The 21,999-nt window shown below is 35.5% G+C and overlaps 1 protein-coding gene across 1 annotated transcript in view; it reads left to right on the forward strand.

Moving 5' to 3' along the window:
• The window catches only part of LOC149777244 (polymerase delta-interacting protein 2-like), a 52,458-nt gene extending 32,594 nt beyond the window's left edge, over positions 1-19,864 (forward strand). Inside the window, exons 7-11 of the mRNA XM_089941987.1 lie at positions 2,362-2,498; positions 9,718-9,744; positions 11,031-11,156; positions 17,213-17,292; positions 18,841-19,864. Coding sequence (XP_089798113.1) covers positions 2,362-2,498; positions 9,718-9,744; positions 11,031-11,156; positions 17,213-17,292; positions 18,841-18,958 — 488 coding nt within the window. The 3' untranslated portion in view covers positions 18,959-19,864. The remainder of the gene's footprint in view (positions 1-2,361; positions 2,499-9,717; positions 9,745-11,030; positions 11,157-17,212; positions 17,293-18,840) is intronic.
• The last annotated feature ends 2,135 nt before the right edge of the window (positions 19,865-21,999 follow it).

Consider the following 21,999-nt stretch of genomic DNA (forward strand, 5'->3'; position numbering starts at 1 on the left):
ATGTAAGCATACACCTTACCTCCATCAGCTAGGAGGTAATGTACGCATACACCTTCCCTCCATAAGCTTTGATTGTTTAATCATTTAAGAAATAAGGTGCACAGACTGCAGTAGATTGGATTGCCCCACTAAGATGAAACAACTTGGGTCAGTGATCTGCTTGATTAATGACAGACATACCTAGATGAATCATAGCGACCTTCACTCCACTGAAGCAATCAAGGGATGTCCTGATTGAAAAGGAGTTTTGTAGCTTTGATCCTGGTTAGGATTGTAACACCTGAAGTTTCTCCATTTTGAGGATATAAAAGGGGAAATCATGTGTTATTGACTGGTGTCACATCAATTAAGATGAAGTCATACCACTCTCAACACCCATTCTCCAATGGCAGAGTTTCTGTTTTTCTTCGAAGACAGAAAGTTTGCCCTATCACAATCAAGGTATACTGTTTCATGACCTAAGACACTTTCAGACCTCATGGAAGCAATGATTTTGCTGCAACAGGGTAATCTCTGATTTGCAGTCCAGTTCTAATATATCCAGACTGGGAATCTCTCCTGTGGCTTGATATGGTCAAACTCAACTAAGTTTGAGCCATTGTAAACCATCCCCCCCAAATACATAACACAGTAGCAGCTTTCATACATGACTTGCAGTTTATAATATTAACTTCAGTGCACATTGCAATTTATAATAACATTAACTTCAGCATGCAGTGTAAGTAAGATACCTATGATATCCTTTGATCCAAATTACAGGCAGTTCTGGTCTGACGGTTCATATGTCCTAATGATACAGCCTGGTTCATTCCTGAGAATGGCAGGCCATTGGTCATTGGTCAACCAACAGTAGCTATTTGTTCCCTCACTTTGATTAGTCTGTCAAAATGCAGGATCCTGTACCTTCAGATATTACCCAATATGCATGGACAGTATCTGCATCAGTTCTGAAAGACTCCTACCACTGAAAGCTGGAGTGCAGGACATAACCTCTCAAGTGCTGGCCAGTTCCCAAACCAAATAAGGAATAATTTTTAAAAAAGTTTCCAGTGCTCTGAAACTTTGCTCTGGAATAGTATTCCAGTTGAGATAAGAAATGCCTGCTCTATTTTCTTCTTCCAAACCCAGTATATCCAGTGGCTTCAGAGATGCAGCTAAAATAAAAAAGTTCCTTTGTATGAGGGCCTCAAGGTAGATTAGTTCTTAGCTAATTGTGTTAACCTCTTTAAATAATGTTATTATTATTATTATTATTACTTGACTAAAGGGAGTTATTAAATCAGTGTAGTCGGAACTAGCACAGGATTAGGTACACTAATTAACTCACAAAATATGAGAGACTTCCATGAGCCTGATCTTGAATGTAATGTCTCAATTCTGGAAACAGTGGAGTCAACTGGCTGGCACACACAGTCTGTCTTTTCTAGCTTCCATTTGCATGATATGGCCTCACTAAGGAGAGCTAGGGGTAGCTGCTTAGATATTGACAAATCTCTATTCATGAAAATGGAACCTTTGACTCAGACGTGAATTTTCCACTTTTGCTAGATTTGCTTAGCTACTTTTGATCATGAGACAATAATCAAGTATGGAATCCTACAGGAATTTCCTGCACATGTTTGAATAAAATGCCTCTTTTTGTGCTGAAGAAACGTTAGGAGCTTATTCTTGTAGTAAAGCTTTCGGGCTTCTGCTGGGTGACTCAAGATGAGATAAGATGCTCAGCATTTCTTCATCATACATTTTCTCAAATGTAATGTGATTGGCAATGGTATTTAATAGAGAATTTTTGTGTAAATTATGTTTCTCCAATAATACTTACCTGATTACATTACAAATAATCCACTCCCACCCTTCTGTGCAATTCAGGTATCCTTTAAGGTGTTGTTCAAGTAAAAAAACTGATTTAAACTGATAATAATGGTTGCCAACTAGTTGGTAAAATGGGGAGTTAACCTGTAAGATTTGATTCCCTTTGTCTTTATGAGACATTTTCCAGGAGGGCTGCATTCAGAGGTAGCAAAGAAAGTTATCCTGATGTAATGTTATCAGTTAGGTATTATCAAAGAAACATCATTTGCTAAAACATATTCTGTCTTGTACAGACCCCACTAATACAGAGAAAAGCAATAAATTTGCATTTCTCTTCCCCCACATAGATATAAATGGAATAGCCCTAAGCAGTCACGACACAGTATCTTTCAAAGTAACAAGCAAAAACAGAAATGAAAGGGTTGGAGACAGTATTTAGACTTGTAGAACATTAATTGTTGTTATTTGTAGTAATGGACAGCAAAACTGTTTAGACAACTGCTGACTAAAAATATGAATGTTTTGTTAGCTCTTTTTCTTTCTTAACAGCACCCATGTACATACCACGAGAAACTTTGCGAGCATGGCAGGAAAAGAATCACCCCTGGTTACAGCTGTCAGATGTTCACAAGGAAACTACAGAAAACATAAGGGTTACAGTAATCCCCTTTTACATGGGAAGCAGGGTAGGTTAATGATGCTATTCAGCATTGGGACATATCAAGTTAATTTCAGTTTAAATAACAGCTTGATTTCACGAATTAATTTCCAGTTGGTTTTCAGTCAGACATGTTCTACATGTCATCTGTATGAAGCAATCACAAGCATAAAATAAGCACATTTTCATGTCTTTTAATAAATCAATTATGGTGTTTGTACTTTTGGATGTTGTGTGCAGGATCAAGGTACAGTTGTGCAAGCCTGCAAGTTCTACTGTCTCATGCACAATATCCCAACACTACAACACTATAATTCATTTAGTATATATCCCCCAATTTTTGTTAAACAATAAAAAAACAATGTATTTAAATTGCTTTTAAAACTGTAAGAGTGAACATACACAGGTTTGAAGAAAGATTTCATGTTTTAATTATTTTGAAGAGTGAAACATGCATAAGTACACAGAATGACATGACATGATTTTATGTGCTGTTGCATCATAATAAACTTGCTGTATTGTCATAGCAACAAACTTGAGTGTGCCCTACACGTGTTGAACAACAATCAGAAGCTACATCCAATAAATGAAGCAGTGCATTTGCGCAGGAAGTCACAATTGGGGTTCATTAAACTAAATTATTGTCAAAATTCTCTGAGTTGGCTGCTACAGTATCATTATTGAACCTTTGTAGCTGAACTCCAGTTATTGATATTAGTAAATAAAAAAATGAACTCCAGTTATTGATACTAGTAAATCAAATGCTGAACTCCAGTTAGTGATACTAGTAAATCAAATGCTGAACTCCTGTTATTGATACTAGTAAATCAAATGATGAACTCCAGTTATTGATACTAGTAAATCAAATGCTGAACTCCTGTTATTGATACTAGTAAATCAAATGATGAACTCCAGTTATTGATACTAGTAAATCAAATGATTAACTCCAGTTATTGATACTAGTAAATCAAATGATTAACTCCAGTTATTGAAACAGGTTAATCAAATGCTGAACTCCAGTTATTGATACGAGTAAATCAAATGATGAACTCCAGTTATTGATACGAGTAAATCAAATGCTGAACTCCAGTTATTGATACGAGTAAATCAAATGATTAACTCCAGTTATTGAAACAGGTTAATCAAATGCTGAACTCCAGTTATTGATATGAGTAAATCAAATGATGAACTCCAGTTATTGATACGAGTAAATCAAATGCTGAACTCCAGTTATTGATACGAGTAAATCAAATGCTGAACTCCAGTTATTGAAACAGGTTAATCAAATGCTGAACTCCAGTTATTGATATGAGTAAATCAAATGCTGAACTCCAGTTATTGATACTAGTAAATCAAATGATGAACTCCAGTTATTGATACTAGTAAATCAAATGATTAACTCCAGTTATTGAAACAGGTTAATCAAATGCTGAACTCCAGTTATTGATACGAGTAAATCAAATGCTGAACTCCAGTTATTGATACTAGTAAATCAAATGATGAACTCCAGTTATTGATACTAGTAAATCAAATGCAGAACTCCAGTTATTGATACTAGTAAATCAAATGATGAACTCCAGTTATTGATACTAGTAAATCAAATGATGAACTCCAGTTATTGATACTAGTAAATCAAATAATGAACTCCAGTTATTGAAACAGGTTAATCAAATGCTGAACTCCAGTTATTGATACGAGTAAATCAAATGCTGAACTCCAGTTATTGATACAGTAAATCAAATGCTGAACTCCAGTTATTGATACTAGTAAATCAAATGATTAACTCCAGTTATTGAAACAGGTTAATCAAATGCTGAACTCCAGTTATTGATACTAGTAAATCAAATGCTGAACTCCAGTTATTGATACTAGTAAATCAAATGATGAACTCCAGTTATTGATACTAGTAAATCAAATGCAGAACTCCAGTTATTGAAACAGGTTAATCAGATGCTGAACCCCATTTACGTAGCTGCCAAGTAACCCATATTTTTCCACATTCTTCCTATATTTTGGACCTAAATACAGCTTTACATTATTTTGGGTTAAAAGTCCATTTTTTAATAAAAAGAAATTAAATTAAATTAACATTTCCTTGCAATTTTCTGTTTGGAATGGCTAACTGGTTCCATTCTGAGCAGAAATGTATCCCATGTATATAGAGTTCTAAAATATGATTGGTTCATTCAAAATTGAGGCTATCATACCAGTCTTTAAGCGCCATATTGGATTGTGCAAAGCAGTCAACGCTATCACTGTGTCTTACCTTTGTAATATTCAACTTCTAGTCATGCCGAAAAGGAAAACAGAAGATTCAGAATTTTTTTCAGCAAGGAAAAGACAACAGAATTGGAAGGACAATTGTGCCATCTTGTTTAGATTTGTGAACCATCTAGTAAAGGAGAAAACTTTGCGTTTTTGCAGAATTTGACTTTGCAGTTGGGCATGGAGGAGCCCATGACATAAAACAGCATGAAAAAGCTAATAAACATCAGCTTCTCTGATTCATCATCAACAACTCAGCCTGAACTTGCAATGTTTGTAAATGCCAGAGAGAACCTGGATGTAATTTGATCAAAGTTCATTTTACTAAATTTCTTTTAGAAATAAACCTTCTGCCAGTACAAGCATTGCTGGCGATTTATTTTGCACACTTTTTCCAGATGGTACAATTGCAGCCAGTGTCTGAGTGTGTGTTGCATTCTTGCACCTTCTGAGTGAAACGGGTGCCTGTTCAGAAGAGGCAAGAATGCAACACATGCATATTTGATATTAAATAATTGAATTACTGTCCTACTTTACTGATGATTGCAGATGTTTTAAATAGTTAGATATGCATTAAAGTTTTAAAAATCAGTATTTGCTCCAGAAAATCAGTATTTTTGTACTCTGGCAAGCTTTCTCACATATCCACATTGGCCGAACCTGAGACTTGAACCCATGCAGACAGAAGTGAGATGTCGATGATCCATAATGGTGAGCACTCTAGACCACTCGGCCACTCATGGCCCCCTTTAATTTTGGGTTTTCAGTAGACTTAGGAATTCAGTACCATACCTTGCCTGAATACAGCTGTGGTTAATTAGAGTTAAACTGTGACAGTAAAAACTCATTGCCTGAATGCAACAGTGGTTAATTAGAGTAAAACTGTGACTCATTTTGGTAATGTCCAAATTAAGTACAGTAGTTTTTGATGTAAAGGTTTCAGCTGATGTTAAAAATTATTTTTTAAAATTATAATTTTTATAATTTTGATTATGGAGTCCATTGCACTACTGTGTTATATCTGGAATCATGTTATAGCGAAGTGCATTATAATGGGGGAGAGCTGTAGATATACATATTATCCTTTGGCATTATTCTTTATTCTTTGTGTCCACTTCTTGGTAACATAAAGCAACACTTGATTGATTTCACATACCCTTCTTGGTAATAAAAAGCAACATTAATTGATTCCATATCCCTTTCTTGGTAATACAAAGCATTACCTAATTGATTTCACATCCCCAAGTACATAATACAAAGCAACACTGTATTTCACTTTTGTATGCCATTGCTCTGCTGTCTCTATTTATTTGTGTCAGCACACTCTTCAGGAGTTAGCTCTGGATGTTGTACATATAGCATCAGTGCACAGCTTGGTTTGATGGCTGTTTCTCATCTCTTTAAACTGATCCCAGACTATTTTGTCGAGAAGTGATAGTCATACTTTGGGGTCTCTTGTATCATGGTTTTGCTTAATAGTGCATGTGAACACTCACTTTACAATACCATAATCTATTAATCTGGCAGTCTTCATCTCACAGAAAATGGTTTAATATTCATGCTGCCCTTTACGACATCCTGGTAGGGGTGAAGACTCCAATAAATCATCTTGTAAGGCCTTTAGATCATGTTCAGTGCCTCTCCTCATTGTCAAGGGCTTCCATCTGTACAGATGGTCTGAGAGATCTATACAAATCAACCATGAGATCTATACAAATCAGTCATGAGATCTATACAGATCAACCATTTTGCATCAAGAATTAAACACTCTGCTGACAAAAGGGTGGTAGAGATTGTTCACCATGCAGACTGATTTTACTTTTGTTTCATCTGGTTATAGATCTAAACTTTAACAACCGTTTGATTCAGGCACTATGGTTCAGAATGAAGACAGAGAAGTTAATTTTCAGTATTGTTAAGGAGGAGGACTTGACAGTCAGCTTAGACTTGCAAATTGCATCTTCGCATTCCACTCCAGGCTTTTTAGAGGTTTTCATACAGGGACTCACTTTTGGTCTGAAAATCGCTTCCTAGGTCTTCATGAAAATCACATCACAGTTCCAAACCACTCCCTCAACTGAATTTCAACTACCTGGATGATATTCTGGAAAAGCACCAAGTGAGTTTTCTTTCTTTTTAAGACCTGCAATCCCTTATTTTTCTTCTGATTCACCTTGGATCCCTCATCAACAAGGACAGCTCTGATCTGATCTAATCACAGCATTTCACTCACTGGGTATGGAGTTCATAAACTTAGCCTATCTCCATCAGGAAAATGCATTGAAAAATCATCTCGGTAGTGTCTACCATTCATGCATAAAATCAGCTTTTATGAAGGGAATTTCTTTGCCACCAGGGTCTCTAATAATGTGGAAGTTCATCTCATCCCGAGATGCTTGTTCATGAGAACACAACAGACGATTCTCATGTTCCAGTTGCAGCCAAGACTTTGTCCATTAGACCAGACAGTCCAAGTTTCAGACTATATGAGGTCCCATATCAGTGTAGTACTTGGTTTATGAAGGATATCCTGCAGCAGGATCAGCTGCCAGATATTTTGATCTGAAGAGGTAGTGTCACAATATGATGGGATGCCTATCTCCTACCCTCTTTCAAATATGTCAGGGGGGTTTGGTCACTTTAGGAGTGTTCATTACACATCTGTTTTTTTAATTTAATGGCCATATTGAATTCTCTTCAATCATGGCACAAGAATCTGTAAGGAAAGGGCATTCTCATTCTATTTGACAACTTGACTGTCATCTATTACAGGAGGCAAGAGTTAAATAAGTCCTCAGACCTCAGCCTTCTGGTTTGGGATTTTCTTGGGTGATGTCAGCATGCTCAGCATCCAAGAGGATTTGTTGTTTTGATTGACTCACCCTGATTCACACAAAATGCCCATTTGCCCCATGGTCTTCATTTTAATATGTGCCTGTTGACGTCAACCTATTGTACATGTATTTGAGATGAGGTGGAATGAAAATTGAAAAAACCTGAACATTGGAAGACTTTACCAGAATTTCATCAGTTTATTGCATACACGCTACCTCCAATCACTTAAGTTATGCAGAAGTCGAGGGAATTGGAGTGCTGTCTAATCCTGACTGCTCCCCTTAAGTTGGAAAAAATGGATCAGTGACTTATTGGATCTTAAAAGTGGAGATTCCCAGGAAGATCCCATCTTCTTCTCACCTGCTTAGACAATTATGAATGCATTTTTTCAATCTGAACTGTTGAACCTGCATGACTGGCTCATATTAGCCAAGTCTCAATGGAGAATTCTTTTCAAAACAAGTGGTGGACAGAATTATTTAGCCAATAAGGCTCATCACTTTGAAAGCATATGAATGGTAATGGATGGTTCTCTGCCAGTGGTATGGGTGGGAACACATCTCTCTTAGAAACCTCAATACCACAGAAATCTGACTGCCTCATATGGCTTTTCAAGGAGCAGAAAGTATCTCCCATCACATTTAAGAGCTATTGTTCCACAATTTCAGACATGTTTTGTTATCATAAAAAGAGGATATACCCAAGCCAGAACAAAGATATATCAAACCATGCCAGTTTTGATGTAGCCAAAACAATGGATCCTTGATTAAAATGGAAATGTTATTGGGTACTGTAGAATATGACACTCTTTGAATATGACACTGTCTAGAGTCTCCATGACCTCCTTTTGTATCAAAATATACTTGTTCTTGCTACAGCTAGCAGAATCAGTGAGATACTTGCCTTTTTGGTTGCACCAGACTATCTGATGTTCTACTCAACAGGTTTAGGTTTGCTCTCGGTGGTCCACATATCAACAGTACAACAGACTACCTTCCCAGGTACCTCACCAACTTTGTAATAATGCAGTTACTCTCCTTCTGATGGATTTGTGGGGTTTTAAATGTTTTCTGCAAACTTTCATTGGTGGGCAATGTGCTAAACCTATCCCATTTCTCACACTAGTCAAACCTGATTCACATACATTAGATGTAACTTCCTCCACCGCTTACCTATTCTCCAAAGATATTAAAATTGGGTACCATATTAGAAGACGAAACAGATTTATTGAATAGAAAATGTTATTTCTATAATACCTACCCAGTTAAACTATGGGCACACCCTTCTGAATCCTTCCCACATTGACATCCCTGGAAAACTGTGCACATCAGCTCAAGTTGTAATGGTAGGTGAGATTTGTTGCCAGATCCACAGTCCATTGGGAGACCTCTCTCGTTTTCCTTCCATCCTGGCAGGAAGATGACATTTTAGGAAAATGTTTGCTAAAACAAGTCAAAAGATGTAGTAAATGACTTTTGTTTGGGAGGTTTTTTTTTGTTGTTGAGATAATGTACATATTCCCATTATATTATGGTTGAGATAAGTTATCCAAGAGACATATTTTACTTTAAAAATTGGATTCTCAGGCGTTATAGGTAACAGAGTCAGGCAGCTTGGTATATAGTTGCATCTTTGCGAGCATATCACTATTAACAAAAGTAGATCACTCTTACATTTCTTACTTCAATGACATCATTTAACATTTCCAATGGGTCATTTTCTCCAGCATTAATGGACATATATGTATGGAACTGTGTGTAGAGACAAAAATTACCCAGTCAAAATTAAGTAATTATGTAACCTACATATTGCACTTCAGTGACAGGTTTTGTGTATATGTCAGTTTCTCGGCCATTGTCTACAGAGGCATACAACTTAGTGGTATGTAGAAGCATCTCAGAGAGTACAAAGCTAGCTTACCAAATTAGGTCACTGTGACCTATATTTTGTGACTTATATGATCTAACTCTGCAGATTTTAAGCACTTGATACAAGAAGCCTGGTCGAAAATGAAGACCACAAAATAAATAAAAACCCAGAAATAGTTACATTTTCATTTCAGTATGAATACATCATTTTGTTTTAGGGAGTGTGGACATGTTGATCACTTTTTTATTTCTGACCTTATCTTTTTTTTCTCACTTCAGCAATCACAGCAGACCAACGTGTATTGGGTAGGTGATTTTACATTGGTTGGACATTTTAAATCCTGGTGTTGGATAATTTTATCATTCAGTCCTTTAAACAATAAACTCGACCTTCTTTCAAAATTTACTTTCACTTTATTGTCTGTAGCTTTTTTCGTCACTTTTGGTACACATATTCCATAAAACTTTCTATCTTTAATATTTTGTACCAAAAAATTGTTCCATTTTAAAGCATGCATTTTTAGGTGCACAAATATTCCATAAAAATTAATTTTTGTCCTTTATATTTTGTACCAAAAAATGGTTCCTTTTTAAATAAATCGTGCATTTTTAGGTATACAAATATTCCATAAAAATTAAATTATGTCCTTAATATTTTGTACCAAAAAATGGTTCCTTTTTAAATAAAGCATGCATTTTTCGGTACACAAATATTCCATAAAAAATGTATTTTTGACCCTAATATTTTGTACCAAAAAATGTTTCCTTTTTGAAGTATGTATGTTTAGGTACTTAGGGGATTTTACATAATCTCATATAGGTTCTACATTGATACTTAGGGGATTTTACATAAAGGTTCTACATTGATATTTAGGGGATTTTACATAAAGGTTCTACATTGATACTTAGGGGATTTTACATAAAGGTTCTACATTGATACTTAGGGGATTTTACATAAAGGTTCTATGTTGATACTTAAGGGATTTTACATAATCTCATAAAGGTTCTACATTGATACTTAGGGGATTTTACATAAAGGTTCTACATTGATCATGCTGTTTCATTCAAGCCTATAAACAATCGTCTAAAATTATTTGAATATTTAAATATAATTCCCAGTGATTTAGGCAGTTGAGTGTGTGTGTGTGTGTGTGTGTGTGTGTGTGTTTGCAGTAATTTTTTTATATAACATTATTTCTGGCAGTACACCACTTCAATAAAAAGAAATAAATACTCCATCAAATTCTCAGAAAAATGCATGTTCCTCATTTGAATTTGATCTGCAATGTTTTAAAACGTTTTTTGTAGCAGTAGATCACAGGTGAGATTTATTTTCAGTTTAATCAATTTATTTATGTCTTCAAATTAAAGTCATCATTTAATATTTTGGAATATATTTATGTTTTCATTGTTTATATTTTTAAAAATATTTGTGTGCAGTGCTTTTTTGTTAATTCATTTTTAAAATGTTTTTATTTATTACACATGATCGATCATTGATGTTTATGACTTTGTCCAAAGACGCATTGGAATTGAACCCTAGGAAATTGTACCATAAATTATGATAAATCATGCATTTTCCATGCTTTCAGTGGCGTTACTGTGTACGACTGGAAAATCTGGGGGAGGAAACAGTTCAGCTTCGTGAAAGACACTGGAGAATTTTCAGCTTGTCTGGGACACTTGAAACAGTCAGGGGGAGGGGTGTTGTGGGACAGGTATAGGGTATATTTTTGTACCAGTATTCATTTTAAAAAAAATACTTAGACCTTGTTTGAGGGGATTAAAATAGTAAAATATACTGCTTTGGTGTCTGGCAGTGCAGCCTCTAATCATGAGGGTGGTCTCTCTTGAGAGGAGTTTTTCAAAAGGAGGATTGTTGTACAGTGGAACTCGTTTAATGGGACTGATTGTTTTCCAGATACGTTAAAATTCAGATGGTTTCCACAGTGATGAGGGATAAGTTACATTCAGCAGCCTTGACAGATTCCATAATGGCCAAGGATTAGTTATACTCCAGGACCTGATTGGACATGTTTCATTCTATGGTCTTATAAGGGTGATTTTTAATAGGTGAACAGGGGTAGCAAAATTTTTAATATCTGTGTTTTTTTTTTTTAAAGGGCAACTAGCTTTGAAAATCTGGCTGCCCAAAATATTGATCTGGTTGCCCAAGAAATTACTGCAGTCACCCACAATATTGCTATCAATAAAATTATTCAACAACTTTGGTCATATATGTAGTTAGTCCTAATTGCATACAATACTTATAACTCACTTTCAGTCGTACTAATGGAAAGTGTCACAAAAATCGACCTATTCACTCCAAGTGGCTTGTGGTATGTATTTAATCAGATAGTGAGTAACTGACATGTGTTGATTAGTGCAGCCTGATAATGACAGCAATTACACAACACCCAGCGTACCACTCCAGTGGCCTAGTGGTTAGAGCGTCCACCTCGGAAGCGACAGGTCATGGGTTCTATCCCCGGCCAAGTCATACCAGAGACTTAGAAAAATGGTACTAACAGCTGCCTCGCTAGGTGCTCAGCATTAAGACGGTAGTGTTAGGACTGGTCAGCCTGGTATCAGGATAATGTGACTGGGTGGGACATCATGTTACACGTCTGTGGCATGATGCCCCAGTTCTCAACATCACTATAAACTGCCAAACTGCAGACATCTTAGCGATATGACTGATTTTTTTTTTAAAGATACGTTAAAAATCCTAATCACACACACACATAACATTCAGCTATGGAATTGTAATTAGATAATTTGGGCATCCGTCTGTTGGTACCTAGAGGGAAGATTTAATGATCAAATGTTTATCACTGGAAAATATACAAAATTCCATTATAATGTTTAACATGAGTATATTCAATAATACTTTGGCATGCCCAACCAGGTGATCATTATTTTCTGGTTGTCTTGGGCACCTGGTCAATGGATTTTTCTACTCCTTGCATCTTGTTGGAGTACAGTGTCTTGCAGCTTAATTTTAACTGTTATGGCAATGTATTGGATTATATTGTCTTGTAACTTAATGAAAACTGTTATGGGAATGTATTGGATTACATTGTCTTGTAGCTTAATGAAAACTGTTGTTGCAATGTATTAGATTATATTGTCTTGTAGCTTAATGAAAACTGTTATGGCAATGTATTGGATTACATTGTCTTATAGCGTAATTATAGCTGTTATGCAGTTCACAGTCTTGTAAACTAATATTCCATTTGAAACTACCTTCCAGACTGAGGTAAGATGGTTTGTATTGGATGTGGTCTTAGTTTAGGGTATAAAACAGAAATGATCAAACATGTCTGTAATTGGGGAGTGGTTTTATTAGCTATGCTAGTCACGGTCTGTTGTCTGTTTTCAGTCATCTGTCAATCAGCATACATTTGTTGTTGCTTTTCATCCTAAACTACTTGGAGAATGTCATGGAATTTCATGTACACTTTCATCCAAGGGTCTAGTTCAACTTGAATGAAAAGGATGCGGCTTGTTGTGGCTACTCTTTTTGAACAGATGGTTATATCAAAATGGGATTTTTATTAAATGACTTTTTATGATATCTGGTTTGTCCTACACAAAAATGGTGCTGATTTGACATCCAACACTGTCACAATCAATGGCGGCCCTCTCATAAATCATGTTATTGCTATTTCCTCAGAATGGGAAGTCATTTTGACACGGGTCTCACTAAAAGATTTCTTATGTCTAGTATGACCTACATGAAAATAGTGCTGATTTGACATCTGATTCTGCCACCAGCCATGGCAGCCATCTCAAAAATCATGTTATCGCTGTTTCCTCTGAATGGAAAGTATTGGGTCTCATGAAAAGACTTCTTATGTCAAGTTTGTCCTAATGAAAATGGTACTAATCTAACATCCAATATGCATTTCAGTCATTTGAAATTGATCCTTTTCCTGAATGGATGCTCATTCTGACATGGAGTTTTCACTAAAAGACTTCTTATGATATCTAATTGGTCCTAAATGAAAACATTGACAGTCTGACATCCAGTATGGCTACCATGGCAACAATCTTGAAAATCTTGCTACTCCGCCTCAATAAATGAAATATGAGTTTTCACTAAAAAAAATCACTTGTGATGTTTAATTGGCCCTGAATTTAATGATGTCCCTTGGACATCCAATATGGCCACTATGGTGGCCATCTTGAATATCTTGTGATTGCTACTTCTCCTAAGTGGATGATTTTATCGACATAGGGTTTTGATTAAAATGTTTCTTATGATGTTTAGTTGGTCTTACTAAAGATGGAACTGATCAGTGGTGGACATCGTGAAAATCTTGTTATCTCAACTCCTTCTTTGTATCACCCTGGGGTTTTCAGTAAAATATGTCTCACAATATGTAGCTGACCCTAACGAATAAATGATGCCCATGTAACCTCCCAAAATCTTTAAAAAAATTTGAAACAGCTATGTCTCCTAAATGGATAGCTATGTGATCTTTGAAAAAGATAAACTTTCTTTCTTACCATATGCAGTTTTTCCAATATTAAAATGATGATGATCTAATTTTCAAAATGCTACCTTGATGTCTGTCCTGAAAATCTTTATATGGTTACCTGGATTAATGGTCTTTTTGGTGAGGAGTTTTCACCAAACCACTATTATGTAGTTAGTTCTGAATGAAAATGCTTTTCATCTGGTTATCAACACTGTACAGTAATGACCATTTTGAAAATCAGATTACTATTTCTCATCTTGTATGAATGATGACATTAAAATAGGGTTTTAACCCCCAAAAAAATATTTTGCAGTATTGGTTCTGAATAAATAATAGTCTGTAGTTAAAAAGTAAAATTGGTCTTATCTTGGATTCCAGGAAGTCATTTTTGGCCATTAGGGAATCAGTCCCTTTGTTTCAGGGGAATATTGTAGAGAATTTATGGCTTAAAAGTTTTTTGTTTTAGCTTCATACTTGTAATTTGCAGAATTTAAATAACTATTGTTTTATGTAGATAGAGAAAAAAAAACAACAACTAACAAATACAAATTAAATATACATAACACCTCCTCCCATAAAAAAAGAGATTTATACAATAAAGCCAGTTTTTAAATAGTCCAATATTAAAATTAGACAAGAGGAATCTTACAAATGACACGAAACATACATAAAACAATATAATACTTCTGTACATGTGAAAGTGCATCTGCAATTAGATTATCGTTTTCCTTGATATGCCTAATGTCATTATTATATTCCTGCAATATCAAACATCTCCTTAATAATCTCTGATTTTTGTTTTTTATCTCGCCATGGAAAGTATGGGGGTTGTGATCACTGAATACAATAGTCAGAGGAGCTGAACTAATATACGCTTCAAAGTGTTGCAAAGGCATTATCAAAGCCAAACATTCCTTCTCGATTGTGGAATAATTTCTCTGGTGTTTATTTAATTTTTTAGAAAAATAGCATACTGGATGATCTTCACCATTTTTTTCTTCTTGAATCTATACTATGCCAACCCCAACAACACTTGCATCAACACAAATTTTAAATGTTAGAATGAAATTTAGAGCTGAAAGAACTGGGGCACTTTTAAGTATGGCCTTTAACTTAGCAATAGGCCTCCTGACATTTTTCAGACCAATGAAATTTAGTTTTCTTACTCAGTATATTGGTCAGGGGTTCAACAGTTATGGAAAAATGGGAACAAAATTTTCGATAGTATCCAGCCATACCCAGAAATCACATAAGCTGCTTGTTATTAATAGGCACAGGGAATTCAGAGATAGCCTTGACCTTAGCATCTATAGGTTTAACTCGTCCATGTCCCACAATATGTCCTAGAAATGTAACACAAGCATGGCAAAACTCACTTATACTAAAATTAATTGTCAAATTTGCATCACTAAGTCTATCAAAGAACTTTCAAATCATCTCCAAGTTATCTTTCCAGGTGTGGTAGATGATGACATCATCATTGTAAGCATCACAGTTATCCAGACTAGATGTAATTATGATCATTAAACACTGAAAAGTACAAGGCGAACCTTTCATCCCAAACGTATCACTTTATATTGATAAATTCCATCTGGAGTCATGAATGCTGAAATTTCCTTTGCCCTTTCTGTCAGGGAAATTTGCCAGAATCCTTTCAAAAGGTAAAACTTGGTGACATATTTTGCAAATCCAATTTTGTCAATGTAGTCTTCGATTCTTGGCAATGGAAATGAATCTGTTTCAGTCACACTGTTCACTTTTCTATAGTCAGTGCTCAAGTGGATTGTAATATCAGATTTTGGTACAAGAATACTTGTTGAAGTCTAGTCACTTTTACTCAATTCTATGAAATCATTCTCCATCAAATATGGATTCATTTCTGTATCTTCATTTGACAGAAGTTTCTCTTTTAACAACTTCTATGGTCCATGGACATTATGTCCAAAAAACTAGTTCAGAGTGACTTAAAGATTTTTGAACTGATTCCCTAACAGCAAACAACAGTAAATGAACATGTTCATCCCAGTCTTTTTCGGTATAAAAACAATATGACCAAATCATATTTTTCATTGTTTGATGAAATCTTTCTAAGCCCGTTGGCATTCAGGGTGATAGCAGAATACTTGAATTGTTGGATGCCTAATTCATGCATAACTTGCTGGAAAATTCCAGACATAAGATTTGACCCCTGATCAGATTGGACTGATCTGGGAAGGCAGAATTGTGTTTAAAAAAGAAACATTATCAAAGCTTTTACTATTGTTTTAAGTCTTATTGATCTGTTAATGACCAGCCAAAGGAGTAGCATGGTCTAGACTAGGAATTTCCTGTCTATATGACTTAGGAACTACAATTTGACAGCTCACTGACAACTTGTCATCAGTAGGTACCTCAGGTGGTCTCCATTTTCTCATAAAGACCCCATTTTTAACCAAAATAACAAATAGGTACTTCTGCAGCTTCAGTGTCACTAATAGCCCTTTGAAATAAACTGGAGATCTCAGTGTCTTTTTCCTGTTCGACAATGAGTGATTGTCGTTTGTCATCCTGATTAAAATCTAGTGAATGAGTAGTAATAATAGGATCACTGTGTTCAATACATTTTGATTGATCCAAACGAGGAGTGAAAGTGACTCAGTAGTAAAAAGAGGATCATTGTGATCAATACATTTTGATTGAGCCATACCAGGAGCAAAAGTGACCTTGTCAAAAGCCTGACCAATAAATGTGTCAACTAAAGGAGTAATTTCCTGATCATTATCATTCTCAAAGACTTTCTTTGCCATAACGCTAGTAACTGCACAAACTGGGTATAAATCAGGGATTTTGTTTTTCCAGATAGGTCTTGACATCACTGTGGATGCAGTTCTTGAATTATAGAAATTGCCAATTGTAAAGATATAAGAAAGTTTAGAGTTCTTGAACTCTTCAGTTAATATGAGCTGTCTGAGGTTATTGTGGTCTTGACTGTCTTTGTTGGCTGAGCACCACTTGTCAAATAATTTTTCTTTTTCTCTGAAAAATGACATGTGGGTTGGTCCAGTTTCATATAGTTCCTAGTGTTTTCCACTTTGCCAGCTCAAATGTTTAAAACATCCTTTGAATATTTTTATATAAAATTTAAGAAATATCTGGCTGTCATGTTAAGATTTTGAAAAAAAGTGGCAACAGCCAGACGAAAGTTTGGGGATCCATGGTACATACCTATATCTGTACTTGTCTACCTACTTACCAACACACACACACACATAGATGATGCCTTTGTTTAGATCATAATGTTTTTCTTGCAGGAACCAGTTCTGTCAAAGGAACAGCCAGCTTTTCAATACAGCAGTCATGTTTCCTTGCAGGCACAGAGTGGACACATGTGGTTAGTTATTTTTTGAACTCTTCATTGTAACAAGCTTCAAAGAGTAAATATGGATGCAACTTTTTAATTTGAAGGTTATAATGCAATTGGACAGTTTATATATGTCTGCTTTACGTAGAGACCACATGTCATCATTGGTCAGATATGTCATGCTGTATAAAAATTAATCCATACATACTAAACTATGTTGGGGGGGCCGAGTGGTCTAAAGTGCTTTCCGTTACGGATCACTGCCATCTCACCTCTGTCTGTGTGGGTTCAAGTCTCGGATTCAGCCAATCTGGTATGTGAGAAAGCTTGCCAGTAGCTTCTCATGGGTTGGTGGTTCTTTCTGGGGGTTTTCCTGGGTTCTTCCTCCACCATTAATACTGGCCACCATGTATAGCCTATCATGTGCAGGAAAATGGCATTAAACCCTACAACAATAACTGAACTATGTCACTTCCTCATAAGCCCTCTTTAAGCCCCATGGTTGAAATGTTGACATTAATAGCATCATGTGTAATAATTTCAAAAATTGCTTTTTGACTGTTCCGGTGGCCTAAGTGGTTAGAGCGTCCACCTCAAATGTGGGTGGTCGTGGGTTAGAACCCATGGCAGAGTCATACCAGAGAATAATAAAAGTGGTACTAGCAGCTGCCTTGCTTGGCGCTGAGCATTAAGAGGTTAGTGTTAGAACTGGTTGGCCTGGTGTCAGGATAATGTGACTGAGTGGGACATGATGCTACATGTGTCAGTGCTAGACATCACTTTAAACTGCCACACAGCAGACATCATAGTCATATGACTGAATTTTTTTTAAAGCTGCCTTAAAAATCCAAATCACATGTACACACACACACATACTGTTTTTGTGTCTGCATCTAAATGTCAGGTCATATACATTCTTCTTTTTAATGAAAGTGAATATGACATAAAGTATGGACTCTCATTTATGGTGGGGGAGGAAAAAAAACCAACAAGTTTTGTAAAGTCCCTAGAATACAAAGTGAAAATCTAAACAAAAAAAGAACTTATATAATTGTGAATTAAATCCCAAATTGTCGTAAAAGTTCTATTACAAGTCCAAATGTATGAAGTTCTAATTCAATTCCAGTGGTATTTCCAGATCAATTCTGATATTGAATGTGTTGATGTGCCTGTAGTCACAAACATGCTAATGTGTTTTCTATAGAAAATGCTATGAATATTTAATCCACAATGATAGAGAAATATTAGCTATGTATTATGTTGTTTACAAAATAAATGTCTTAGGTCAGGTTCACCATAACTTGATTTTGGACAAGGCCAGTTACAAAATACAGATATACATAACATAATTAATCATGGAGAAAAAGCCAACAAACAGTACAAATTAAATATACATAACACTTCTGCACCAAATAACACACTTGTATTGTTGTGTCTTAAAACACATAATGAAACCAAAGCAAACCATCTTTTAGTTTTATGATTATTAACATGTAGCCATGGTAACAAGAATTAGTATTTCACATGCATATTGACAAAATGTTACATTTACCATTTTCCATGCTTTTGTATTTTCAGGGGTACATACAAAATGGAGAGAAGAGATGGTACAGCATTTGATTGCAGAATTCCCCCATTTTCATTGGAGAGTAAAATGGAAGATAAAAACAATCCTGGTGGCTTCATAGGAAACTAAATTGTGTGCAAGGGGTAGATCACATGCTGTCAAGTGTTCCTTCTCAGTGAAATCACAATATGTGATAGTGGTCAGTTAATTTTATAACTGTATGCACAATTTAATCACATGTACTTGCAGGATGCTGAAGAAAGAAGGTTCTCAGAATGCTCAAATTTTCATGAATGATGCACCAGTTTTGGAGGATTGTGTGGTTGATACAAACTACAAATTTAAAAACCTGAAGAACAGTGATTCTTTTGTGGAAACAGTTACACCTCATCCTCAGTCCACAAATGAAAGAATCAGTGAAAATATAACTTTTCCCCAAATCATGAAAATTAATATCCACCAACAGATACTTTGTCATAAAAATAATTATTGCATATAATTTTTTATAATACAGTATTTTTTTTTTTACTGAGTGGACTCGTGCAACAATTAATGCAAGGAAAGATCAATTTAATTATGGGCTTGTTTTAGGAATTGTATAGTTTTATTGATGTTCTTGGAGGCAGCAGAAGTCATCCATTACTCTAGTATGTTTCTGTACCAAGATCTTTCTAGACTGGTTCTCTGTTTAAGAATCCTTTGATTGTCAGTAAAGCTTCAAAATAGGAAACCAGGTAACCCATAATACAAATCTGCAGATCACTTAGGCAATCACATTCTGCAAAAAAAATTAAGCAGTCAGTTTATGTTACTCATAATTATTTAGTATCTGTAGAATTATGTGTGTGTGTGTGTGTGTTTGTGTGTGTGTGTGTGTGTGTATGAATTTGTGTGTGTATATACATATGCACAATCTTTTTTCTTCATATCCTGCCTTTTTTGTGAGGCAAACTTTTATAGAGGAATAATTTATTTGTTGTGCTTCTGAACCTTGTAAATAAGACTTCTTTTGGGAAATAAAACAATGTAAATATACTCTGGAAACTAATCATTTATTTTTTCTTTTTATCTGTGTCTTGCATTTATTGGATCAAATGCAGTGCATTGTCTTACTTACCAACCTTACCACTGACTCCCTGTATTTCAGCATCAAATAGACAAATAGGAGCGTAGTAGATAAAAGTAACTGTAAACTTGGAGGCTGTTATGTGTATATAAATGAATTTTCCATTTTTTAAATTAAGATACAGTCAGTTGACAAATCAATCATTTGGAGTATGATGCAAGTCAGCAACATGGGAAAAGTTTGCTTATTATTGTTCACTTTTTATTCTTTCAGTAATCTCCTCCATGTTTTCCTCATGTAATCGTTCTCCTCTGCCTGAATAAACTACATTATTTTACTGTAGAAGCAAACTACATATATTTTTAAGTCTTCTGTCTTGTACATGAGTTATTTGACAAAAACAACAATAGCATATTGTAGTCTTGTGTTGAATTAGTACCAGTTGATTTTTGGCTTGTCTGTATAAAGTACAGGACAGACTGTGATACGAGCTTGGCAGTATTGGTATTGGATATGGACAGACTGTGATATGAGCTTGACAGTAGTGGTTTTGGATATAAACAGACTGCGATATGAGCTTGACAGTATTGGTTTTGAATATAGACAGACTTTAATATGAGCTTGGCATTATTGGTATTGGATATAAACAGACTGCAATATGAGCTTGGCAGTATTTGTTTTGGATATAGACAGACTGTGATGTGAGCTTGGCATTATTGGTATTGGATATAGACAGACTGTGATATGAGCTTGACAGTATTGGTATTGGATATAGACAGACTGTGATATGAGTTTGGCATTATTGGTACTGGATATAAACAGACTGCGATATGAGCTTGGCAGTATTGGTATTGGATATAGACAGACTGTGATATGAGCTTGACAGTATTGGTATTGGATATAGACAGCCAAGATAAAGATTTTGGCTTGTCTGTACAAAGTACAGGACAGACTGTGATATGAGCTTGGCAGTATTGGTATTGGATATAGACAGACTGTGATATGAGCTTGACAGTATTGGTATTGGTTATAGACAGACTGTGATATGAGCTTGGCATTATTGGTATTGGATATAAACAGACTGCGATATGAGCTTGGCAGTATTGGTATTGGATATAGACAGACTGTGATATGAGCTTGACAGTATTGGTATTGGATATAGACAGACTGTGATATGAGCTTGGCATTATTGGTATTGGATATAAACAGACTGCGATATGAGCTTGGCAGTATTGGTATTGGATATAGACAGACTGTGATATGAGCTTGACAGTATTGGTATTGGATATAGACAGCCAAGATAAAGATTTTGGCTTGTGTGTACAAAGTACAGGACAGACTGTGATATGAGCTTGGCAGTATTGGTATTGGATATAGACAGACTGTGATATGAGCTTGACAGTATTGGTATTGGATATAGACAGACTGTGATATGAGCTTGGCATTATTGGTATTGGATATAAACAGACTGCGATATGAGCTTGGCAGTATTGATATTGGATATAGACAGACTGTGATATGAGCTTGACAGTATTGGTATTGGATATAGACAGACTGTGATATGAGCTTGACAGTATTGGTATTGGATATAGACAGCCAGGATAAAGATTTTGGCTTGTCTGTACAAAGTACAGGACAGACTGTGATATGAGCTTGGCAGTATTGGTATTGGATATAGACAGACTGTGATATGAGCTTGACAGTATTGGTATTGGATATAGACAGACTGTGATATGAGCTTGGCATTATTGGTATTGGATATAAACAGACTGCGATATGAGCTTGGCAGTATTGGTATTGGATATAGACAGACTGTGATATGAGCTTGGCATTATTGGTATTGGATATAAACAGACTGCGATATGAGCTTGGCAGTATTGGTATTGGATATAGACAGACTGTGATATGAGCTTGACGGTATTGGTATTGGATATAGACAGACTGTGATATGAGCTTGGCATTATTGGTATTGGATATAAACAGACAGCGATATGAGCTTGGCAGTATTGGTATTGGATATAGACAGACTGTGATATGAGCTTGGCATTATTGGTATTGGATATAAACAGACTGTGATATGAGCTTGGCAGTATTGGTATTGGAT

Source organism: Sinohyriopsis cumingii, chromosome 18 (assembly GCF_028554795.1).
Source record: "Sinohyriopsis cumingii isolate HCF-2022 chromosome 18, ASM2855479v2, whole genome shotgun sequence".
NCBI classification, from domain to species: Eukaryota; Metazoa; Mollusca; class Bivalvia; order Unionida; family Unionidae; genus Sinohyriopsis; species Sinohyriopsis cumingii.